This window comes from Polypterus senegalus, chromosome 3, assembly GCF_016835505.1.
Source record: "Polypterus senegalus isolate Bchr_013 chromosome 3, ASM1683550v1, whole genome shotgun sequence".
In the NCBI taxonomy this organism is placed as follows: domain Eukaryota; kingdom Metazoa; phylum Chordata; class Cladistia; order Polypteriformes; family Polypteridae; genus Polypterus; species Polypterus senegalus.
Window position 1 is genome coordinate 235,365,568 of NC_053156.1, and position 27,572 is coordinate 235,393,139.

General features: G+C 37.2%; 1 protein-coding gene across 2 annotated transcripts in view; it reads right to left on the reverse strand.

The window, feature by feature from the left end:
* The window catches only part of LOC120525996 (kinesin-like protein KIF3C), a 162,201-nt gene that overhangs the window by 54,590 nt on the left and 80,039 nt on the right, over positions 1–27,572 (reverse strand). For both annotated transcript variants that reach the window (XM_039748794.1, XM_039748793.1), the window contains exons 2-3: positions 21,723–21,824; positions 1,717–1,839 (exon numbers count right to left, since the gene is read on the reverse strand). In XM_039748794.1, coding sequence (XP_039604728.1) covers positions 1,717–1,839; positions 21,723–21,824 — 225 coding nt within the window. The remainder of the gene's footprint in view (positions 1–1,716; positions 1,840–21,722; positions 21,825–27,572) is intronic.

Below are 27,572 nucleotides of genomic sequence, written 5' to 3' on the forward strand. Positions count from 1 at the left end.
AGTCTACACCTTTGGATAAATTGAAATTGATTCATTCAAGGTGAGTGCTCCAAAGCCCTAATGTCCAAAACAACTGATCCAAGGATAAACTTTTGTCAACAAGCTTGCAGTAGCAGCTTTCATTTTGTATGGCTTTATCACTGACACTAATGAGTTTGAATATTTATTTTACTGATTAACCTGTCAAAAATAATAAGTAATAATTCCTTTCATTCAAAACACCTGAAAAGTTCATAATATGAAACACTGGATCTGATTTGCTTTCTACTAAAGATTAAAATCATGCAAAAGGCAGTACATATTTAATGTAGCATTAATTTATATGTTGTTATGTTGCTGTTTGATAAACGTTTCTTTTATTTGAACCTGAAATATTTAAATATTCTCTTAAACTGAATGAGTCAATAAGGACTATCATTAACATTACCAATGCTTCCTCACAGCTCCAGAAAACTGAGTTTGAATATGGAGTGTCTACATGGGTTTTCCTTTTGTACACATTAGGGTCATCCCACAGCCCAGAAAGGTGAATGGCAGCTTAACTGGCATCGTAAACAGGCATGTGAGAGCGTGCACAGTAATGAACTCGTGTCACTATAGGGTTGATTCGTGATTTGTGCTTATAGGCTCCAGCCCCCATGACAAACAAATGAATAAATATTTATGTGTAAAAGTCACTAGTTCATACAGTTTCCCTTTGCATTTGGCATTGGTTACTTTGAGAACCCTTTGATTAATATCCTGTTATAGCAAAATATTTAAACTTAATAGAGTAAAGCAGAAGAAAATCTAAGCAATGAAATTCTTCTACTCAAGAGTAATTTTGGATTTCAGTATTTGAGAGTCAATTTCTCACTTTGTGGTTTTCAGCTTTATAATACACCTGTTATTTTTATACTTGCTGTACAGATAAAATCTATTAACCAAATATAGTAAAGTCTAAACACCTCACGTAGTTGACAGATATGTTTTATGTTCTTCATCACCAATAGACTAACATCCTCAGATATATTTGAGAATGGAGTTTCCCTAAAAGATCCCACCACACATCCTAGGTGCAAAGAAGACTGTAACAATTTAAATTAAAAAAAAATGGTCATTTCTAGCGCGTTGGAAAGGTGGGAACTCTAAAAAGCAATTGGTTTTGCATGCATGTCTGTAAGTAATTTGTTAAAAAGTTTAAAATGTCAACAAGATAACATTTCCAGAAAGCTTCTTTTATCTATTAATTTCACAAGAACAACATTTGCTGAAATGGTACTTGAAATATTTTTCAAATTATTTGCAACAATGTCTTATTTACCAACAAAGTACATGCTGTATTTAAAGCATTTACAAACATGTAGACTCTTTAATTTCAAAGTCAGTCTGAACAACACCTTAACAAAATGACTTACAAAGGATTCATCCTGCACACTGATTTGTGTTAATGTTTAATGCTATAACCAACTAAATTTATTTGATTATGTTCAGGTAAGCAGAGTTTCAGAAGTCTTTTTTGATTTAAAACATTATTAAAATGAATGTTAAATGTATATATATATATACTGTATGTATATATATATATATATATATATATATATATATATATATACACATTTAGCATTGACAACAAGTGAAACAAAAGTTTATGAAACAATTAATAACATACAGGAAAGTCCCCATGACTATATCTAGCTCTAGCAGAACTCATTTAGCTCAGTTAAGCAAAAGTACCTTCTTCAGTTTCTTCGTTTTAATTTCAACTTCCTGCTGTAGGGAAGAAAATGTCTCTCTCAACTCCACTGTCTCCTCATCTCGCACCAACATTTGCTGTTGAATCTCTCGCTCACGGCGTTTCTGTGGAGAAAATGAATATGGTCAGAAAAAGGAAAATATTTTAACAAATATTTTGTGACAGTACTTACTAAAGCACATTTTCCATATGCCTGTGTGTTTTTTCTTTAGGCACTTTTGTTTCTTTCCCACATCTAAAGGATCACACAAAGTAGGTGGCAATAGTAAACTGAACATCACAAGTGTTTAAAGGTATGAAAGTGTTTGAAATTTAGAATATCCCTTTCTGTTTTTGAAAAATATAACTGAAGGTGCTAGGAAGTAACCAGACCAAAATGAAATGTCACTTCATTACCAGGCACAGATAAAGAGTTTATATGTAATAATGCATCTGAATTATTGAAGGAAACTCACATCATATCTTTTTATTAACATATAGTAAGTCAGTGAAAATCTTATATCAGATTTTGGTGTTAGGACCCACCTCAGGGTTAATTATTTAACAGTACGTAGCAAAACTTTCCTTGGAATAATACATTGCATTTGTATCAAGCAAGTTTTTACTTTCTACCTCTAAAACATATTATAAACTAAACTTTATTTGCTGCTTATTAGCAAATTCAAAAATAAATCATGGGATTTTCTGACTCTGCAGTATTTTTTAAATGTTATCTAAATTTTTTTTTTGTTTTGTTATTTAAGAAAAAACAAAACAAAACAAAAAACACCTCAACCAAAAACAAAAAATGTAGCAAATTAGATCATAGACAATCTATGAAATTTAGCAATCAAACCACCCCAACTAGGAGAGCTACAAAAAGAGTTCTTCAAATAGAGAGGACAGCAAATAAAATAAAAAGCTTCAGTAAAGGTTTAGCACACAGACAGATCCAGATTGCTTTCTTCAAAATCCTATTTACAATTCTTATCAAATCCTGTAAAAATTCTGAACAGATCTTTATAATAAGAGAATTTAATTTTTTTCTAATTCAAGATGATATAGAACATCTCTTTTCCACTGAACTATAGAAAGCAGACTAGACTTTTTCCAGCTAAGAAAAATAAGTCTTTGTGCAAGAAGTGAAGTAATAGGGGATTGCAGGCTATAACTTCTACTGGTGAAGGTTGAGACAGAGGCAAGACTGGTCAAGAAGAAAAAAATGATGAAAGGCGTATTGATAGTAAGAATGAAAGACAGAAAAAAGGGAAATTTGGAAGAAAAAGTCACAATACTAGGGCATTCCCAAAACATGTAAAGAAGATTGCCTAATGCTCCTAGACTAACAGATATGGCGAAAACAGTCCAGTACTAAGCCCCTAACATATTGTTTACAATAAGTAAAGTACAACTTGTACACAAATCAAGCTTTAATTGATTATTCTGGAGATGAGGGTTTCAAGCAAAGGTGGGGTTCTGGACAGATCACATTACCATACAGACTGGTAGAGACCTAAGTCTTGTGTAAGACATCACACAAGAATGCATACAGAACTTATACTGGCCTCACAGACTAAGGTTCTGAGGTATACAATTTGACTAAAGGACGAGGGGAACTAGGAAGGGTTACATTATTTTACAGGCTTTAAGAATTAAACTAAGCTAGAGACACAATAAAAGAATAAAGAAGAAGGAATACTGTAGAGAGACCTTAATGATGGAAATTTGCAAGGACCAGAATAATCAAAAATTCTTCAAGTTTACAGATGTCTCACTTGGACCATGCTGAAAAGAACAGCATGTTACCTCCAAAAAACAGAGCTGGGAAATGCAAGAAAAGGCATGAATTCAGCTAGATTTCTAATGTCTTAATGGTTTATATATGCTCTGAGCTTCTTTTTTGCAAAGGATTACTGTTTATTTTTTAGGATTATTTTGATAATTGCTCCTTATTTTGAAATGATTTTATTGTGAATTATACCTTTAAGATTTGCCTTTGTTTAATTATTTATTAGTTAAATTAGTTTTAAAAATTCCCCTTGGAAAATATACTTTATTCAATTGGTTCCTTTTTTTTATTTTTATTAATTTTATTACAATCCATACAAATCAATCAAGTTTTTACAAAAAGAAAAATCGATTTAAGAACAGATCAATCCCCACCCCTGAGAGAGAGAGCAAGCCAAACGGCGTAAAATTTAAGGCTTGTAAACATACCTAAATTAATAAATTCTCTGTGCTTTATGAACTTATTTTAAAATATTACTTATTAGATCCTGCCATGTTTTGAAAAAAGTCTGTACGGATCCTCTAACTGAGAATTAGATTTTTTCCAATTTCAAATAATATAACACATCAGTTTCCCTCTGACTTAAAAGAGGAGAGTTTGGGTTCTTCCAGTTTATCAGAATAAGTCTGCGTGCCAACAGTGTAGTGAATGCAATCACAATTTGTTTGTCCTTCTCCACTTTAAGCCCCTCTGGAAGAACACCAAACACAGCTGTTAATGGGTTAAGAGGGACTGTGAGTCCAAGGCTATCTGAAAGGTAATTAAAAATTTTTGTCCGGAATAATGTTAATTTGGTGCAGGCCCAGAACATGTGACCTAGTGAGGCTGGGACTTGGTTGCAACGCTCAGGTTGGATCATGCCCTGGAAACATTTTGGAGAGTTTTAGTCGAGACAGATGTGCTCGATATATAATTTTGAGTTGTATAATTGTATGCTTTGCACATATGGAGCTTGAGTGAATTCTCTGCATTGCTACTTTCCACTCCTTTTCTGATATATTAATTGAGAGATCTTTTTCCCAGTGTCCTCTTGGATCTTTGAAAGGGAGGGATTGTAAAATGATTTTATATATTGTAGAGATGGAGTCTAATTCCTTGAGATTGAGCAATATTTTTTCCAGCATGAATGAGGGTGCAAGATGAGGAAAATCTGGAAGGTTCTGTTTAACAAAGTTCCTGATTTGAAGATAGTGAAAGAAATGTGTAGCTGGAATGTTAAATTTGGAATGTAATTGTTCATAGGATGCAAAGACGTTGTCTATATAAAGATCTCTAAGCAAGTTAATTCCACATTTTTTCCAGATATTAAAAACTGCGTATATTTGCGAAGGTTGAAAGAGGTGGTTCTCTTGCAGAGGTGCCACAGATAGAAGCTTCTCCGTCTTAAAATGCTTTCTACATTGGTTCCAGATTCTAAGTAAGTGGAGCACAATTGGGTTATTAGTGTATTGCCGATAACGTGTGTTTATTGGAGCGCAGAGCAGGGAATACAAAAGAAGTACTGCAGGATTTTACTTCTATTGCGGTCCAAGCCTGTGTATGTTCTTCTATTTGTATCCAGGTTCTTATCGCCTGTATATTTGCTGCCCAGTAATAAAACTGGAAATTAGGTAGAGCCATGCCACCTTCTGCCTTTGTAAGGTCGCTCTTTTGATGCATGGATGTTTTGAATTCCAAATAAATTAGGTTATTGTTGAATCTAATTGCCTAAAGAATGATTTATTAATGTTGGTTCCTTTTTTATTCATTGTTTTCTAGGCTTTTTATAAATTTTTCTCCCCTTTTGTTCCTAATAAATTAAATTTGGTTAACTTTTAAGGTTTCTGAATGGCTCACAATTAGGGTCATGGTAATTGGGTTCATTGAAACATTTCTATGATACTTGCTATTAGGTGTGCCTTTAATTAAATGCAAACTTTAAGATGGTTGTAGGGCCTCAGCACCTGCCATTTTCTACCACTATAACATAATTCTTTGTTGTTTCCTCCTAAAACACCAGCATAGTTGCTCTAAAATACTGTGAAACTGATACCTTCAGCAAAATATAAACACATCATAAACAGGATTCACATGGGACTGAGTTTTTGAATTTAAGATCCAACTCTGCCACCATTGCTTGTTGCAGTTCAAAATTACTGCCCCAACATTTTGCATAGCCTTCAGGAAGCATTGCATTGGTTTAGAAATATGACACTAAGTGAGCCGTCTTATTGTTCCCACACACTTTTAAGCAAAATTCACTTATTTTTGTGTCCAGACTTATATATAAGTGTGTGTCTGTTCAGCTGGAAAGTGAGAGGTAGAGTCAGGGTATGGGATTTGCATCAGAGGAAACAGAAAACTCGCTTAGCCGCTAATAACACAAACGAGGCCAGTACGTCAGCAAAACGAAACCTCAGAAGAAAAATTAAGTCACTTAGATGCTAACCGACAAAACGGTATCCCTTTTACTTTTCCTCCCGCCGCTAATGCACAAGCAATGTAAGCACGTCTGCAAAACTAAACCTCTGAAGAAAGATAAAGTCATTTAGCTGCTAACATCGGCAAAACTGTATCTCTTTTACTTTTCCTCCCGCTGCTAAAACACAAGCGAGGCGAGCACATCGGCATAACGAATCCTCCAAAGAGAGAGATGCCCAGAGTAGTTCCTTTCAATTACCTGACATCTCTAAATTTCAATTTTTTTCTGACGATTTCAATAGTTTCTAGGACCCCAGGCTTTTTACAGCACGGGCTTACAAAGCTATTGTATTATAAGTCTGGCTTTGTGGCGCTAAGTAACAAGTGTTTCTGCTGTCAAAATATGGCAGCATCTAAAAAAACAAATAACAAAAATAGAAACACACATACTATAGAAAACATTTATAAAAGTAAAGATTTTTCAAGGCTTATCATAAATCTGTTACAACTTTATTTATGTTTCCAAAAATACTGTGTTACTAACCCTTTAGACAAGTTATATCTGGGTACCCTTCAAGAAGAAAATCATGACATCAGAGTAAACCCTTAGCGTCCTTTCCTTGTTCTTCAGTCACCAGTTACATGAGTTAAGCCAAATTACTGTGGCTTGCATTAAAAAAGAATACAGGTGTAACAAGAATGTAAGTTTAATGTCACTGTGTGCTATACAAGAAATTATTTTAAATTATTTTATAAATTCACTCACATGTGCAGGCCAAAAGTTAGCACACAGGGGCTGTCAGCATTTAGAAACTGCTAGTCTGGCATTTGGAGAGTAAAGGGGACAACTGCGAAAATAGGCATTGTACTATTCTTGTATGTTAGAGATGAAATTGAATCCTTTCTTTTCCTTGCTTGGAAACCAAGGAAGGGCCTATATGTGGAGAAGACAGTATATAAATACTTGGACAGCAGCCAAACACTTTGAAGCCAATGGATGGACGGATTGATGATATCATCATTCGTCCTGAAAAGCCTTCCAGCGCAGCGGATGAAAAATGGCAGACTGTAAATATCAAGATCCCACCTTAATATTGTCATGTTATTATGGCTTCCCGTATGCAATGCTGCGTAAATCGTCAGTAAAGAAAGCTAAGTTATTTTCTCTTATGTGATTTTTACCATCATATCACTATGGGAGGGATATCGCCTTTTAATATCATATCTCTATATTTTTTGGTTACATAAAACGCCACAATTATAAAAGAACTTATTCCAAATAGGGAATTATATCGCCCCCTAAAGGAAACAACACGCAAGAGCTTGACTGACAGAAAACAAGGGGCCATATAATGTAAAATCTAAAAATGTGAAAATGACAGTTTGTGATGAAGGAAAAGTACTGTAGCAAAAAGAATAGAAGATAAAGAGAAAAGTTCTTTTGGTAAGAATGGGGTATCGGGCTAGCGACTGTATACAGTGGGATGCAAAAGTTTGGGCAACCTTGTTAATAGTCATTATTTTCCTGTATAAATCGTTGGTTGTTACGATAAAAAATGTCAGTTAAATATATAATATAGGAGACACACACAGTGATATTTGAGAAGTGAAATGAAGTTTATTGGATTTACAGAAAGTGTGCAATAATTGTTCAAACAAAATCAGGCAGGGGCATAAATTTGGGCACCGTTGTCATTTTATTGATTCCAAAACTTTTAGAACTAATTATTGGAACTCAAATTGGCTTGGTAAGCTCAGTGACCCCTGACCTACATACACAGGTGAATCCTATAATGAGAAAGAGTATTTAAGGGGGTCAATTGTAAGTTTTCCTCCTCCTTTAATTTTCTCTGAAGAGTAGCAACATGGGGGTCACAAAACAACTCTCAAATGACCTGAAGACAAAGATTGTTCACCATCATGGTTTAGGGGAAGGATACAAAAAGCTGTCCCAGAGATTTAAACTATCTGTTTCCACAGTTAGGAACATATTGAGGAAATGGAAGACCACAGGCTCAGTTCAAGTTAAGGCTCGAAGTGGCAGACCAAGAAAGTTTTGGATAGACAGAAGCGACGAATGGTGAGAACAGTCAGAGTCAACCCACAGCCCAGCACCAAAGACCTACAACATCATCTTGCAGCAGATGGAGTCACTGTGCATCGTCAACCATTCGGCGCACTTTACACAAGGAGATGCTGTATGCGAGAGTGATGCAGAGGAAGCCTTTTCTCCGACCCACAGCACAAACAGAGCCGCTCAAGCACATTTGGACAAGCCAGCTTCATTTTGGAATAAGGTGCTGTGGACTGATGAAACTAAAATTGAGTTATTTGGGCATAACAAGGGGCGTTATGCATGGAGGAAAAAGAACACAGCATTCCAAGAAAAACACCTGCTACCTACAGTAAAATATGGTGGTGGTTCCATCATGCTGTGGGGCTGTGTGGCCAGTGCAGGGACTGGGAATCTTGTCAAAGTTGAGGGACGCATGGATTCCACTCAGTATCAGCAGATTCTGGAGACCAATGTCCAGGAATCAGTGACAAAGCTGAAGCTACGCTGGGGCTGGATCTTTCAACAAGACAACGACCCGAAACAATGCTCAAAATCCACTAAGGCATTCATGCAGAGGAACAAGTACAACATTCTGGAATGGCCATCTCAGTCCCCAGACCTGAATATAATTGAAAATCTGTGGTGTGAGTTAAAGAGAGCTGTCCATGCTCGGAAGCCATCAAACCTGAATGAACTAGAGATGTTTTGTAAAGAGGAATGGTCCAAAATACCTTCAACCACAATCCAGACTCTCATTGGAACCTACAGGAAGTGTTTAGAGGTTGTAATTTCTGCAAAAGGCGGATCTACTAAATATTGATTTCATTTCTTTTTTGTGGTGCCCAAATTTATGCACCTGCCTGATTTTGTTTGAACAATTATTGCACACTTTCTGTAAATCCAATAAACTTCATTTCACTTCTCAAATATCACTGTGTGTGTCTCCTATATGATGTATTTAACTGACATTTTTTATCGTAACAACCAACGATTTATACAGGAAAATATTGACTATTAACAAGGTTGCCCAAACTTTTGCATCCCACTGTATTTGAATATACAGTGGAATTTTAACTTACAAGAATTCAACTTATGCAAATTTAAATTGAGTTCTTAACGTGAATTCAACTTGCTTGTACTGGTGCAATATAATAAAAGATAAAAAGTTTGAACAGAGTGCGACATTTAAATCAGGTAATGAGGTAATAGGGTGATGCGCTTGCTTATTGTGCAAGAAAGATCTATAATATTGTTGGTCTGCCTCAATCACTACTGCATGAATATTTCAACTTTCAGGGTGCTCTCACTTCCACTCACCCCCACCAGTGCCAGAAGAATCCAATGTACTCTTGCTAGGTTTCGCTCACACTGGTATGTGGTGTGAGAACGACTAGACATGCCCCAAATACCTCTCTGTCTCTCACCAATCCTTGCACACAGATGAAAGAATGAGAGAAATGCTTGCTTAATTCTCATTCAATTTCATCCACAGCAAGATTAGAAGAAGCAAGGCACCTTTTCTGCCTGAAAATTGATAGAGAAAATAGTATAAGCAGGACCAGGAGAAAAACAAAGTCATGGTCATTAATACAAATGGCAAAACACAAACCAAAAATCCAAAAAAATTATGGGGAGATACTCAAAAATTGGTCAGTGCTTAATCATTTTACATACTTCCACGAAAGAAGTTTTTTAATGATGTGTCCAGAATTTGGACAACCAGAAAGTGCTTGACTCTGATGTTTATATTATTACTGTAGTGATGTCACGCATCATAACTTTCAATTGTTATGTGGCAGCAGCAGGAACAAAAACCATACACAATACTGCCGTAAATGATTGTGTCCATAAGATGAAAAATATGTTTGGGTATGTGAAAATACTTCAAATCACGAAACTAATGATAGAAATGGATTCTATATATTAAAAAAAACATAAAAGAAGAAAACATATTCATGTAGGCATGAGGAAAAATGTTTGAAATTGTAACAACGCCCTTATCTACATATACAGTACAATCACTCTGGCATGTGGTGTTGCATAAGTGATTTATGCACCTTCTATACTCTCCCTCTTTTTCACACCACTGTGTAAGGTGTTTGTACCAGTCTCACACCATGCAGCACTTAAGAGTTTCTCCCTCATACTTATTGACTATATATTCTAAATGGTTGGTGTGTTGTGCTTTGCTGTGTTCTAACTCTTGCTATATTGAACTGAAACAAGCTGATGTGCGTGTTGTAACTTAAAGCAAGAAGCCTGCGGTACCTACAAAATAACTTTCCTGCATAGGGTTATTTTACATTTAAAGCTATTGACACACAAAACATTTGTATAGTACATGCTTACCATACATGTTAATGGGTATAGATTAAACCATGTTTGCTGTTATTACTGGGGCAATTTAAGGAGTTATCTAAGGACATTTTCACTATAGAAAATGCTTTAGAATACATCCCTTGCATAAGATGAGATTTTTCTGTGACACCATATTTACATACCATATCACAGCACAGACTAACCTCCATCTGTTGTAAGCAATGGGACTGCCTCTTAAAAATCTAATAAATCTTCAATTCTTGATTGGTCAGAATACATAAGAAAAAAGTTGAAGAGTATTAGTCATCTTAATGATCCTGCTTTTGCTTTGAAAGGCAATTTACTTTCAGTGTCTATATAATAAAAGTAAACTTGATTAATAGGTTTTTCTGGGCCGTGTTACACATTAGGCGCACAGCTCTTATGCTCTGACCTTTTATGTTTTATTGGTTCATGTTGGCAGCAGATATTTGCTTGCTTGATTTATGTGGGACAGTTATATTCTTTAAATTTACACTACATATTTAACCTTATGATATTGCTTTTAAGGATTGGTCCCACCAGGAATGATGTAAGCAAACAACATCTAATCTGACAGCACAGAAAATCTAATAGAATGCGTGACCTTTACTGTACATTTTATGGCAAAAATAAAAAGTAGCTTGGCAACTAAAGAGCTATATATAGGGGAACATTTGGATGTCTGAACTGCTTTTAATGATGCAATTACAATTAATTAGAAAATTGACTGGGTGTAACAGGAAACAAATGTTTGGTGTTTGTGAGGATGAGTGGTCAGTCTGAGGTAACACAGCAGTATTTGGTTGATCTTGCTATGCTTGTGACAATAAGATCATGATAATCAAGAAACATCTGAGAGATGCTGAAGAAAAGCACCATATGATAACTTGCACATAAAATGACAAGGTGTCATAGGGCCTCTATAGAGATGTAATGCTCTCCACAGAACTCTAAGAAATGTCTTGGACCATGGGTTCTTGGGCTTGTACAAGATACAGAAAGCAGTCATCTGCCCAACTGAGGTATCTCCCAAGTAGTTTGTTTATCAGGAATCAGTTCATATCTTTAATTGAAATTATTACTGACATAAAAAAAACTCTCCTTTCACTAAAATTTAAGAAAGATATTCCACAAATCTCAAAAGTAAAAGTGTAATGAAAATAGATAGATGGAGTTAATGAAGGTGTATTTTCTTCAAGCGTATATTATACAACATGGCAGCTGATTTAGTTCTGGTACCTGTCAAGGTAGGCTCAATTGGCCATGAAATGAATTAGGACCAAATCAAACTTTTTGTGCATGTGGATTGGCATATTTTTGTGAGGCATCAGGATCAAATCAAAATGTAAAAAAGTGTGAATGTGCCTTATTGGATAATAGAAAGAACAAACTGTAACATAAAGTTAACAGGATCCATAAAGTTACTAGACATTCAATATGGGATTAAACGGGTAGAAAAGTAGAACTGGAAAAAATGGTGGGGAAAAAAAGAAAAAAGACGGGACTGTGGCAGCTTAGAAAACTAACATTAGAACAAATGTACATTTGATTGGAGCAGTGCTGTTACCCATGATAATGCGGCCTTGTTATTACCCCTGAGGAGATGTGTAAATAGAATTGTAAGAACAGAGAGAAAAGAGAGGAAAAACGAAAGGGGGAAAATTTTCCTAACATTTATAAAATGTTAATATTGAAATGTAATTCTCCATCCATCCATCCATTTTCTAACCCGCTGAATCCGAATACAGGGTCACGGGGGTCTGCTGGAGCCAATCCCAGCCAACACAGGGCACAAGGCAGGAACCAATCCTGGGCAGGGTGCCAACCCACCGCAGGACACACACAAACACACCCACACACCAAGCACACACTAGGGCCAATATAGAATCACCAATCCACCTAACCTGCATGTCTTTGGATTGTGGGAGGAAACCTGAGTGCCCGGAGGAAACCCACGCAGACACGGGGAGAACATGCAAACTCCACGCAGGGAGGACCCAAGACGCGAACCCGGGTCTCCTAACTGCGAGGCAGCAGCGCTACCACTGCACGAAATGTAATTCTGTGACAGTGAATTCAGCGATAAATGGAAAAAAAGGGGATATGGTTAGATATTTCTTTGGTACAGTATTGAGAGAATTCAAATTATATAGACTGGGGATAAATAAACTAATCGCTTTAAAAAAACAACAACATTACCAAAACAATGTAAATGTATAAAAAATGTGTGAGTGGGATGGAAAAAATGGAGAAATTTGGAAATAGCTAGTTACATTTACGGACAAAGAAATGGCAGTTATAAGAGCACAATTCTTTTTATATGAGGAATTTGAAGTAAGCCACACATAAAGAAGTCACAAATAAGCGAACAAATATTGCATGGCAGGCAGAGATAGAGGCACTGCTTACAACACTGGCCTGCTATAAAAGGCAACTTAAGACAGGAAATGTCCAAAGGCAGAGAAGAAGAAAATGCAGTGAGCATGTTTTGGGGGTGTAAAATGGCAAAAAACATGTGTACATTAAGTGTAAAAAAATGTGAACCGATGAACAGAATGTTTCAAGAATGTATAGGCAAAGCAAATGAATTTATGAAAAAAAAGAAACATTTGGGCGGAGGTAATTTCTACAGAAAATGAAGAAGTTGACATTTGGCTAAATGGAACAAATTCAGTTTGATACTATAGAAATATAAAGTGTAAGCATGTAACTTCAAGATTGTAAATGTAGAAATGTGGTATAAGGTGATGGAAGCACAAACCTATTAAAAAAGTAATTACTGTGGTGAACATAATAACTGAAAATATTTTAAAAAGTGAGCACTGGGTTGTAGTAAAAGTTTCTAAATACACGGATGTTGATGGTGTGTTCAGAATAGAGGACTCAGAAAAATCTTGGAAATCATTCCATTATCACATGGGGAAACTGTAAAAAAGTAAAATAAATAAAGTGAAAGGAAACCTAACTTTAGGTCTTACAGTGGGGGAAATAAATATTGAATGCGTCAACATTTTTTTCAGTAAATATATTTCCAGTAAGGTTGTCACCCGTTGCAATTCTGCACTTGGGGATCCTGAGGTGGTTTGTCATGTGGTGGGTGCGGCAATGCGCTGTATCAGCACATGCTCCTAACCTCTCTCTCTCTCTCTACTCACATTTAATTGTCACCAGAAATTGGTATTAACTTAAGAAATCCACAAATATAAAGAATTCGCAACATTAAAGGTCATAAATAAAGGTACAGTATGTGTAATGAAGTGGAATGACACAGGGGAAAAACATGCTAATTGAATACTTAGTGGAGAAGCCTTTGTTTGTAATGTCAGTTTTAAGATGCTTCCTGCATGAAGAAACCTTCACTGGCAGTGCTCAGGTGTATTTATGACCCATTCTTCTAAAGTGATTGATTCAGTAAATATTGCGGGGGGCCATCTTATGAACCCTGATCCTTAGTTCCTTCCAGAAATGTTCAATTAGATTTAAGTCAGGCAATTGACTGGGCCATTCTAACAACTTGATTTCTGAAACCAATTGAGAGTTTCCCTTGCTGTATTTTTTGGATCATTGTCCTGCTGGAAGGACTACCCTCATCATCCGGGTGGATGGCAGCAGATTCCTTTCAAGAATCTTTTGGTATATGGCCCCATTCATCGTTCCTTCAATTACACAAAGTCTGACAATCCACAAGATAAGAAGCAGCCCCACACCATTATGCTTCTACCTCAAAACTACACTACTGGTACAGTGTTTTTTGGGTGATGTGCAGTGCCATTCCTCCTCCAAACATGGTGTGCAGTATGAAAGCCAAAAAGTTCAACTTTGGTCTTGTCTGACCAGACTACATTCTCCCTGTCATAGTCTTGTCCAAATGTTGTGTAGGAAACATTAAACAAGCATCAAAATGCCTTTTTTTCAATAATGGAGTCTTACAGGGTCTTGCAGGGTGAGTGCCCATAGAGGCCAAGCCGGTGGAGTACATTGCATATTGTTTTCTCTGTAATAATTGTAGCTGCTTTCTCCAAGTCTTCGTGGAGCAATTTATGAGTGGTCCTTGGCTCTTGGGCTATTCTTTTGACTATCCTTCTAACTCCCTGGTCAGAAATCTTGTGAGGAGCTGCTTTGCATGGCTGGTTATGGTGGAGTAATACTCCACCAGCCACGAGCAGATAATGGCCCCAATGGTGCTTGCTAGAAGATTGAGAATTGTTGAAATATGTCTATAAACAGTTCCATTGATATGGCTTGCAACAATCAGGTTGCGAAGGTTTTGGGAGCTCTTTGCTTTTACCCAATTGTGAGATGTTTCTTTTGTGACACCTTATTGGCAAAACACCTTTTTATAGCCCATCAAAATGTACTAACCCAGCTGATATCAATTTGCACAGATAGGAGGTAGTATTATTTTCCAGCTACTTACGGATTTCAGATGGTTCCTTGCTTTGGAGTACTTTTTTTTAGTGTGTTCAATACTTTTTCCATGTGTCATTCCACTTTATTACCCACTAGCAAAATACCCGCGCTTCGCAGCGGAGAAGTAGTGTGTTAAAGAAGCAATGAAAAAGAAAAGGAAACATTTTGAAAATAACGTAACATGATTGTCAATGTTATTGTTTTGTCACTGTTGTGAGTGATGAGTGTTGTTGTCATATATATATATATATATATATAAATATAAATATATATATATATATATTTACACACACACACAAACATATATATATACATATCTATACATATACACATATATACATACATATATATATCTACATATATACACATACATATACACACACATACATACATACATACACACACATATATACACACAAATACATATATATACATACATACACACACACATATATAAACATATATACATATACATACATATCTACATATATACACACACAGCTATTTCAGATCAGTGCAATACGCTGCTTGTTAAAACGGATAACTCCCGCTCTTACGCAAGTCTGCGTGGATATTATGAACTATCGTATTTGTTCAAGTTCTATTTAAATTTTAAATAGAAGGAATTTTTATTTAGTCGACAGAAATATCTTTGGTAGGAATGGTAAAAACAGACAGGAATATTATTCCTGAATAAATCAACTCAAACCTTAAACAACTTATAATATTTTGCTCTCCATAAAAATATATCCTGTCTAAATTATACAAGTTAGAAATAAAGTAAACATTAAAAGAACAAACATTCAAATTTCTTTACTCTTATGTAATTTTATATTTTATAAAAATAAACTTAGATTTTAAATATCCCAAAAGATTTTGCTCTCCATAAAAATATATCCTGTCAAAATTATACAAATTCAAATATGAACATGCTGCATAACAAAACCTGGAAATATAAATAAAATGTGTTCCTTTCAGCAATAACAAATCAAATCATTCAGTTGTCTTTGCTCATATGTCATTTTAGAGCTGGACGCCTGGCATCTTTTTTTGGCAACAGGTTCGTTTCTGTTTGGTGTGAGGTTCTGTGTTGTGGAGATTCTCAGGATGGATTGCAGGTGCTCATCAGTGAGGCGACTCCTGTGTGCTGTTTTGTTAGTCTTTATCACTGAGAAGAGCTTCTCACACAGATATGTGCTACCAAACATGCACAAGGTTCGAGCCGCATGTAGACGGACTTTTTGTTCTTCAAAGTCACCAAAGCGCCGTGCAAACTCAGTGCGCTCAGTTTATCAGCAAAGTGCGATTTGGGAACACCGTAGTGACGACTTGGTTTAACATTACTTGGCAACAGGGAAAGTGGGGCAAGTGGTTGTGTCTCCCATAAAAGCAGCCTCAATTGAAATCACTTTGTGATTGTGCACGGGTAAAACGTCCGCTGAAGTGTCAGATTCTTATTTAATTCTTCTGCTTTCTGTATCTTCTGCATTGCATTCAGGTCTTTCAGGTTACCCTGATGTTTTGTTTTATAGTGCCGTCTTAGATTAAATTCTGTAATTACAGCCACATTAGCTCCACAAATGAGACACACGGGTTCAGTAAACATATACTCAGCCTCCCATCGGTTTTAAAGGCTCTATTTTCAGAATCAACTTTTCTCTTCAGCATCGTGTGAGCTAGCTTCGCAATAACTTGCAGCATCTTAAGGTAGACTTGATTAACGCGTAACTGTTCGGCAAGGCAGCTGAAGCGCTGCATTATGGGATCTGTAGTTTATTGTGTTACCAGCGCTTCATATACCCGGCTTTAATAACAATAATACAGTATATAAAATGATCTCGGGCGGATATAATTACACGCCGGGCGGATGTGGCCCGCGCCCTTGAGTTTGACACATATGGACTAAATAGAACTTGAAAAGATATATTTTTCAAATGTGATCGCAATTCAGATAGAGTTGACGCACTACAGCCTGCATGCCTCAATAAGTCATCCTCCCTCGCCTTACTTTTTACCGCTCATCTAATGAATACACTGAGTATGGCTTTACCAAAACAATCACTGATGGCTAATAAAGTATCCATTATTCGAGTATGTAGATCGGGTTATATATATATATATATATATATATATATATACCAGCGTATCGCAGGAGAAGTAGTGTGTTAAAAAGCTAGAAAAGAAAAGGGAACATTTTAAAAATAACGTAACATGACTGTCAATATACAGTATTTGTTTTGTGAGTGTTACTGAGTGTTGCTGTCATCAAGGATTTGATTATCATTATTTCTTTCAATCAGGTTCGTATTTGTAGGATGTGTTGTGTTCAAGTTACATTCCGTGTTTGTCAATCGCTGTAAAGATGACAGGTTTCATTCATCGATTCGTTTCTTACTGCATCAATAAACAGCTCGTCTTCTTCTTTATCTGAGACCTGACACACTGCATGCACGGGTTTTTTACACTGTCTTCCTTTAGCGGGACATTGACTTTTTCCAACGTGTGCTTTGTTTCCGCAGTAGTTGGATTTATGAATATGCTTGTATGTATGAGACGCTTCATATTTTTGCTGCCTTTTCAATTGTGTAATTCGGTTTTGTTCAGCGCTTTTGGAACTGTTGCCTTTTATCTGTGCACTGCGCCAGTTCACGTGAGCCACTCGGTGTACATGCATCGAAGGTTCCCAGCTGTGCTGGTGCCATCTCGTGCTATGTCCGTGGCTGTATTTAATGTTACCTTAGTCCTGGCACTTAAAACTTTCTCGCAGTTTCGCTGAGTTTGTGTCAAACACCACCCTGACCATCTCATCTTCCTCTCCATAAGCACAGTCCTTCACCCGTGAATATTTAGTGGCAGTTTGCTATTGGATTGCCGCTGACGGACGGCCTTATATGGGCAGGCACTAAATTACAAACGCCAGCGGCAGCCTGTCTATGAACTTAATTTAAAGTGTAGGGTTTACATCGTGCTTTGTTTCAAGTAGCAGAACTCATGAATATGGTTGTATATGTCACTCGCCGCTTCTTATTGTTTCGCTGCATTCTCAATTATATAATGCAAGTTTTCTTCAGCGCTTTTTGAGGTCTTCCTGGTTTTCTATGTACTGCGTGATTACGTGGGAGGCGTGATGATGTCACACGAAACTCCGCCCCCACGGCGTTGAAGCTCATCTCCATTACAGTAAATGGAGAAAAACTGCTTCCAGTTATGACCATTACGCGTAGAATTTCGATATAAAACCTGCCCAACTTTTGTAAGGAAGCTGTAAGGAATGAACCTGCCAAATTTCAGCCTTCCACCCACACGGGAAGTTGGAGAATTAGTGATGAGTCAGTGAGTGAGTGAGTGAGTGAGTGAGTGAGGGCTTTGCCTTTTATTAGTATAGATACCTTTATATATGGTGTTTAATGTTGTGAATTCTTTATATTTATAGATTTCTTGAGTTAATATCAATGCCTCCTGAGAATATCATTTGAATAGCTTCATTGAAAATATATTTACTGACGTATTGATGCGTTCAATATTTATTTCCCCCACTGTAAGTACTGGATTTTAGAAAAAGGAAAAATATGTTGACTAGCACTTGTGTTCACAGACAAAATGACATACTTTTCATGCCAATTAGGACAACCACTGCCATCTTCTTCCTATGACCAGTCCCCCCGAACCATCTCTATAACATCAACAACTCCTACCACGTCAAGTAGACTGGCCAGTGACAAGTCCATCTTTGACCATCAATATGGGGTGCCTATAACTGAAGACCAAGAAATGAGACAACTCAGGAAAAACACACAGGAAAAGCTGAACGACCAGATGAAGTCAGTTCTTGAATTCTTAAGGTCTGTGCTGACCAACTTTGTGGTATCCTCTGTCACCTGTTCAGTTTCTGCTGTTGTGAAAAAAACACCCTGCATTGTTCCTGTTCCAAAGAATATAGGTGCCTCTTCACCTAATGACCATAGACAAGTGACACTCACATCTCACATCATGAAGACCTTAGGCAGGCTAATCCTGGACTACACAAGCCTTCTTGTGGTAGACAACCTGGACTTACTACAGTTTGCCTATCAGGCAAAAAATTGGAGTAGAGAATCAGCAGCACCACAAGGACTATTCTCACCTGGACAAAGCTGGCAGCACTGTGAGGATTATGTTTTTTGATTCCTCCAGTGCCCTCGGTACCACACAGCCCTGTTAAGGGGTAAACAGATATCAGGTGGATGAGCCAATGGTGTCCTGGATAATGGACTGTTTTTCAGGCATACCATAGTTTGTAAGACTGAAGGACTATGTTTATGTTATGGATGTAAAAAAACACTGGAGTACCACAAGGATCAATCTTGCCTCCTTTACTCTTTATCTGTACACCTTAGACTATAAACATAACACCAGACTATGTCACCTGCAGAAATTAATATATAATTCTGCACTTATGGAGTGTACTGATAAAAGAGATGTGACATAGTATAGGAGTCTTGCAGAGAACTTTGGAGCAGAAGGAATTGTCTGCTACTTAAAATGAGCAAAAGCAAGGAAATGGTTATTAAGCCTCTATGTCCAGTCACTATTCAGGGAGTGGATACAGTAGTGTTGCACTCCGACAAGTATTTAGGGTCCACATCAATGACAGGCTGGTCTGGTCTTGTAACACAGAGGATCTATATAAGAAAAAGCAGAGCAGGTCCTTCTTTCCTAGGACACTGCCTTCCTTGTAAAGTGGGTAGTAACATCCTTTAAATCTTCTACAACACTATGATGGTCAATACTGTTTCTTATGCTGTGGTGTGCTGGGCTGGTAACATTACTTCAAGTGAGGCTCATCAAATCAGCAAGCTAATTAGAAGGGCAGGCTAAGTTATGAACTATAACTTATGGGATACACTCTGAAGGTAGTAATAAAAGCTAGAACTAAAACAAAACTGAGTGCCATTATGATTAATGCTGCACATCCTCTCACTGATGCACTAACACTGAGCACTTTCAGCTAACAAATCATTTCATTTTTTTAAAGAGCTTCTATAAAAAGCTAAAATTTCTCCTAAGAAGAAATAAAGTTCTGTTGATTCAATTATTACAAAATCAAGTCACAGGAAATGAAGCTGAACCTAGTATGATATGATAGTTAATTCCATGCTGAAAAAATAAAGCTATAAATACAGTGTTTTGGCTGTTAAGCCTTCATCAGGTGAGTGTCTGAGCTGGAATAACTAAATAAAGGAGATAAACTGGCAATTGGAAAATTGCGGGGAAAAGAGGAAAGGTGCATAGAGTTAAAGGCTGGAGCAAATGAAAAAACACAAAACACCTGCGAGGACAATGGGTGAGTTTAAAAGATTAGATGGCCATTCAAAACCACATCCTAATTATTCTCCTCTTCCTTCCTAACACTCACGATTATCTCCCAGCAACTGCCTCCTGCCAAAATCTTTAAGTTTCCAACTTTTTCTAGTCTCTTAGTGTAGAATTACTATTTACCTTTTTTGACAAATACTTCCAATAAACAGTATCTACAATAGATTATAACAATGTCACTCTCAAAAGATTATATAAAAAGGGAAAATTCCTAATTTGACAGCAATTTGTGCTTTAATTGACATCCCAAAATCACATTTACCTTTTAGGAGAAATCCAGATGACATACACAGTGACTGCCTCATTCCCTCAAATAGTTAATTGTATGCACAGTTAAACTGTTAATGCTGTAATACTACGCTTCTGCTGGAAGTGGGGTAGTTTTCTATCAGGCTTAAAATTGACTTAAAAGGAGCATATGAGACAACAGAAGTACAGTACACTGAAAAAAGTATAACATTGATGGTGTTCATTCAACGTAAATTTTCTCTTTCAAGCAACTTAAGAATAGTCATTTAGTGTTGTAGCTTGAAATATTTGGTTTCAGATCTCAATCAAGGTAAAAAAAATAGTTTGTACCAAAGTAAGTTATGGTGGAGGGAATAAACGTAAAAATCCTATTTCAGTTAACTTAATATTTTAGGTTGTTCGTGTGCTGTGTTTGGGGGCCATTTGTATATTCTTCCGGTCAAACTTTCCAGCATGATGGCTTTCCAACTGCCAAAAAAGAAGAACAACTTAAAAAATAGATTTACTTCACTATAAAACGAATTGCACCCAATCACTCTAAATGATTTGCCTCAACTTAAAAATTGTGGGATCAATAAGCTACAAAGAATTATATTGGTTCAGATTGAAAATATTAAGTGTGAATCATCACCTTATTTTTTTCAGTGTAAATCAGGAGCAAGAAAGAACAATGCAAGTGTAAACCGCCTGCCCAGGTATCAATGAGAAGTGGCTCACCTATAGAATGCAAGCAGTTAGCAAGGACAACCAAAGAATTATTATCTAAATTAGAGGTGGATGAACCTTTAGAAAGTCATAATACTCAAAAAATGTGCATTTTAATATTCTTTTATTATACCCTTGCAGCTTGTGTGAAACAGCTTACAATGGAACCCAGCACACATGTCCCTTTATCAAATAGATGGTACAGCAGAGCAGGTACTATAGTCCTGAGCTTAAATCCGGTCTGAGGCCTTTGACAGAGAGTATGCATAACTTCCAGAACTTAACAAGCATGATATATTAAATTGTTTTGATTGTATCAAAGCAACATACAGAACCTGGAAGGCCTCAAAAAGCAGGATTTGAATTGAAAGGGACCAATTATAAAATCCCAGCACACATATTTACTAAATATACTGAACAGTCCACATATCCGATTTGAATCTTCTGCAGCTGTTTTTAGCAATAAAACCCACCGAACAAAGCCGGATCATTTAATTCAGTGAAAACAATAACAGTAAATTTTGTGCTTCTAAAAATCATTATACATTAAAAAAATCCTTTTATTAAAGGGGCTCTTGAGACTTTTTCTTTTATCCTATACCGTAATGAGATGTGAATAAGAAGCAGCACAGATACTGTATATTAGACAGAAAATATATTGTTTAAGTAGAGAAGTCTGGGGCCTCAAATCAGAAATGACTGACCTGCTCTGCTATTTCATGCCTCTTCAGCTCCAGCATCTTTTGCTGTTCATTTGTATGATCGATGATGTTTTTCCCTCCAACAAGCAGCTTGCTTTCCATAGCCTACATAAAAAGGAGAAAAAAAACAGCTTAGAGACATAAATTCTTACTACAGGGAATTCAGATATTTCAGTTTGTCTCATTTAAGAGACACTTTTACAAATAATAGCTTATAATAAATGAGCATTTGAAGGCAAATTTGACTGGAACCATGAAATTGCTAAGTCACATGTACTACGTACAGAGTTCTCATAGTGGGTATATTTAAACATAAGACATAATATAATCTCATTAATTCTGTTTAATCAAATTTAAGGTCATAAGAGGGTTGGAGCCTATCTAGGCCGAACTGTGTACAAGACAGAAAATAGCCCTGAACAAGAAACCAGTCCATCTCACACAAAAGCTGTTTTCAAAATCACTTACTTCCCTAAAACACACATTTCTGGGAGAAAAGCAGAGAACCTCGTGGAAAACCAATACTGAGAGTGCAACTTCAAAAAAACAATGGCTAAGCATGGGATTCAAATTGAGAGCCACAGGTATGTGAGGCAGCAGTGCTAACCACTGAACCACCATATTACCCATGAGAATATTTTGTTTTACAATATTTTTTAAATATGTCTGTTAATCTGACAGCATTCAAGGCTGAATTTGGAAGGCTTTACAAAATGCAGTTTTTATGTCATAACTACCACCCATTTTATGTACAGTTGTCTCAAATACCATTCCTGAAAATAGCACTAAAAGTATTGGCAACAATTGAACAGATCATGGTGTGAGATATACGACTTGACTTTCACTGTTATTGAACAATGATTTGAGGTATGAATTTTGTAGGCATACAGTACAATATGTCTGTGTTCAATGGTCAGTTGCTCCCTCCTTATTTTAGGAAACAGTCTAAGCCGTAAAAATTATTTTTTATATTAGCCACCTACCAGCAGTTTATTGTCAAACAGTCTCTAAAGCAATGTTGAAACAAAATTTATAGATAGCAGAAAATAAAGTACACCTCTGATCTACAGCCTAGATTTACCTCTTCATTGCAACATAATTCCAACAGCTGCTTCTGGGCCATATATCATGTACAAAATGTACTTAGTTGATTTTATCAATAGTCATTTAATAATTAATTACACCTATTTATAAGGTATTTCAAAAAGCAACAAACTTGGTGTGTTTCATTTGCAATACTGAAAAGATGACCTGACACCTCCATCCATCCATCCATCCTCTTCTGCTTATCCGGGGTCGGGTCGCGGGGGCAGCAGCTTGAGCAGAGATGCCCAGACTTCCCTCTCCCCAGCCACTTCTTCCAGCTCTTCCGGGAGAATCCCGAGGTGCACCCATGCCAGCCGGGAGACATTGTCCCTCCAGCGTGTCCTGGGTCTTCCCCGGGGCCTCCTCCCAATTGGATGTGCCCGGAACACCTCACCAGGGAGGCGTCCAAGAGGCATCCTGATCAGATGCCCGAGCCACCTCATCTGACTCCTCTCGATGCGGAGGAGCAGCGGCTCTACTCTGAGCCCCTCCCGGATGACTGAGCTTCTCACCTTATCTTTAAGGGAAAGCCCAGACACCCTGTGGAGGAAACTCATTTCAGCCGCTTGTATTCGCGCTCTTGTTCTTTCGGTCACTACCCATAGCTCATGACCATAGATGAGGGTAGGAACGTAGATCGACTGGTAAATTGACAGCTTTGCCTTATGGCTCAGCTCCTTTTTTCACCACGACAGACCGATGCAGAGCCCGCATTACTGAGGAAGCCGCACCGATCCCCCTGTCAATCTCACGCTCCATTCTTCCCTCACTCGTGAACAAGACCCCGAGATACTTGAACTCCTCCATTTGGGGCAGGATCTCTCCCCCAACCCTGAGAGGGTACTCCACCCTTTTCCGGCTGAGTACCATGGTCTCGGATTTGGAGGTGCTGATTCCCATCCCAGCCTCTTCACACTCAGCTGCGAACCGATTCAGAGAGCTGAAGATCACGGCCTGATGAAGCAAACAGGACAACATCATCTGCAAAAAGCAGTGACCCGATCCTGAGCCCACCAAACCGGACCCCCTTAACACCCTGGCTGCGCCTAGAAATTCTGTCCATAAAAGTTATGAACAGATTCGGTGACAAAGGGCAGCCCTGGCAGAGTCCAACTCTCACTGGAAACGGGCTCGACTTACTGCCAGCAATGCAGACCAAGCTCTGACACCAGTTGTACAAGGACTGAACAGCCCTTATCAGGGGGTCTGGTACCCCATACTCCCAGAGCACCCCCCACAGGATTCCCCGAGGACACGGTCAAACGCCTTTTCCATGATGAATAAAAAATTTGGTGACTTGACAATAATTGGTAAATACATTTCCTACCTTTAATAAGTATTTCTCCTGTTTGTTATTACTGAGCAGCTGAAACATAAGATATACTAAATGACCATTTGGAATCCCCTCGGGAGTGACTATTTTATTTATAATTCAGCAAATGGCTTCTTTCATACTTTTTTTTAGGACAGCAGACTGACCTTATTATTACAGCTGCATGAACACAATGAATTTGCACAGTTTGTCCTACAGCCATTGAAGCCTTGCTGAAAATAAGGATGTGGATTGCAGTGCTCAGCAGTTGTTGTACATTAATTTCTAACCATCTGCATTTTGATGTCAAAATGGGTGCAGCTCTTAACATCTTTTAGGAGAGTGTCTGACAGAACACTAAGCCCTGTTCTAAGTACAACTCAGGTCTGAAATACAGCATAATCATATTATTGTTAAATTATTGGCACAAGCACAAATATGCACACAATGGAAGTACATCAGTCTTTTCATTCATGTGTTAATACTTTAATGTAGGGATACAGAAAGTTAAGGAAATAAATCAAAAGAGAGGAAAACACTGAACTCGGTGAAGCACTCTGGTTTGCCAATAGGCAAAGTTTAGAAGGTTTTCATTGTAACTACCTGACTCCTCAGTTCCATAAAGCCCTGTGAAAAAATGGTTTGTTTTAGGCCGAGTTTATACTTCAAGCGAAGCGACGCATACCGCAGTGGACGCTACTGCTACACAATCATTGTACAGGTGATACTTGTGTGCGTACTTTACGTAAATATGGAGGAATCCACCAGGTGGCAGTGCGAGATATTATCACATTGAGAACAGGTTTGGCTTTGCTGTGTTGTGAATTGCCTGCATCCATTAAATTCCGCAGACACCTTACCGCAAAATCTCTGAAAAGGATGTTTAATGATTACATCCATCAATCCAGGGATATGTCCATTCCAGCAGGCATTGGGCACAAGGCAGAAAAAATTCCTGGATGAGGCATCAGCTCATCGCAAGGTGAATACAAGCACACACATACACTAGTGTCATTTTAGTGTCACCAAATCTGCATATCTTTGGAAGGAAACCAGAGCACACTGTGGAAACCCAGCAGGAAAACATGTACACTCCAGGCTGGGAACATCAGTGACGTGACTCCCTGCAAGACAGCAGTGCTACCGCACAGTGTTCATTATTTAAACAAAATTAACGATTTATCTGTAAAATTATGGATGAAGATGAAGAAGGAGCAGCCGAAAGAAGAAGAACGATTTATCTGTAAACTGTAACATATATACTTTAATGCATTTCATTATGAAAGTGATATCAAGTATAAATCTAAGGATTCTAAATGTGCAGAGAGATGGAATATCATACATTAAATGTGTTCAGTGTGGCAATCTATTTCTGTTTGCCACTGCTGTCAGGTGAGGAGGAAGCCCCAGAAAAAAAAGACGGCACAAAAGATGGTATGTGAGACTTTTAAAATGTATTGTGTCATTACGATCGGGAATATGCGATGCTTGAATATAAAAGAACCACAAATGCATCTGTATGTCGGCATTTTGCTCCACCACATCGAACCATTCATCAAACATTGAAGCGCGCACATTGAACCTACTAGGATCCGCATAGAGGCTTTCTGTCACATGTAGATAGTAAACAGAGACTCTGACGTCACATTCCAACTTTATCACACTTAGCCCACCAACTTTTTGCTGGTACTGCAACTTGTGCACGCGTCACGTTAATTTCTGAGAACCTGCTCAGAGGACGCGTCAAAAGAATGCCGGGAACGCGTGGCAGCCATGATGGGTGCGCGTATGCATTCTGAGCGTGAAGTATAAACATGCCCTTAAACTCACTTCCATTTAAATAGTTTAAGTATGTTATTAATTGAAAGAAAACTGCAGGATCAACTGCATAAGTGCCATTTATAGTTATGTACATCATAATTAAGTCCTCAAAGATCCTTTTCTACTCAAGGCTAAACAGGTTTAATTCCTTTAGTCTATTAGTAGGACATGTCCTTACACTTGGTTACTTCTCCTCAGTACAGCATGGTGACCAGAACTGCACACAATACTCCAGATGTGGTCTTACTAGTGCATTATTTTATTTGCCATTTTAAGTGCTTCTGCACATTGCATAGATTATGAGAATGTTCAGTCAACATAAACTCCTAAATCCTTTTCAAAGATTGGTTCATGCAGGTTAGGATCAATATATATCTATATCAGTATATTAAAATCACTGAGTAACCTGTATAAGAGAAAAAATATTAAATGATATCACTGTCCATGATGACTTTGTTTTGCAAATAGGCAGCAAAAAAATTCAAACTATTCTGTTTAGTGGATGGTTATTCCTTCTTCCATTCCAGAGCCAAAAACAGGAAACTTCACTATCAGTGTTGTTGCACACCAACTTGTGCGTAGTGTTATAGAAAAAGGACTGAAACTGAAATGACCTTCACAGACATCTTGAAATTGAGGATTTCACTTTACTTCAATGGTGGGGAGCTAACATTTTTAAAAAAAAGTTTATGTCAATTAAGAAATGCATAGAGCTCAAGAAATCAGACATTGTAGTGCAGCACGATAATCAGTATGATCAGCATATCCCTGTCATTTTATGTAACGGTTTTACAGACATACAGTATATGCGCTATTTATGCTATACTTACATATTGATTTAGCTTTATATTTTTTATTTTTCTGTTGCCTATTTGGAGTTGTTTGTTAATTGTAGGATCAGGCTATTAATAAAAGCTGTGAGAGAAAAAGGCTATACTGTATTTCATGGCATGTATACACCCATGCAAAATACACACATGAGCAGCTTTGAGCAGAAACAGTTGGAAGCAGAGATGGCTTCTGTCAGAGGGTAATGAAGCTGAAATAGAAATTACAGGAAAAGAAGAAGGAAGTTGCATGTATATTGAAAACGCACAGCAGGTGAAAGTTTAAGAAAATATAGGCAAAATGTGACATTGAATTCATACAAAACATATATATTACTTTAAAAAGAAAGTTTGTCTACAGAGATATCCTTTACCCTCTTACGTGTTCATATTTTGACTTCTGTATAAAATAAAAGTTTTACTCTGCTGACCTAGCTCTCTTTCTCATGGTTGGGGGGTCGATTTGGTTCGAACCTAGTTTTGTTAAACTTAACTTAATTGTATGGAATGTTATTTGATTTTAATAAAATTAAAGAAATGTTAAAATAAATAAATATATAAACTCAATCTGTTTCTTCAACTCACAAAAACAGCATATTTTTTGTGTATTACACTACTTCAATAAGAAAACATAATGGCATGTTTATGACCACTTAAAGATCTTATATGATACTGAACTGCTGCTGCTAGTAGTGCCAGTATGGTACTGTCGGCGTGTCCAAAAACCACACAAAAACTTATCAGTGAACAGGAGAACAGAGAAAACAAACATATAGATTTGCCCACAATTTAGAAAAGAAGCCAAGA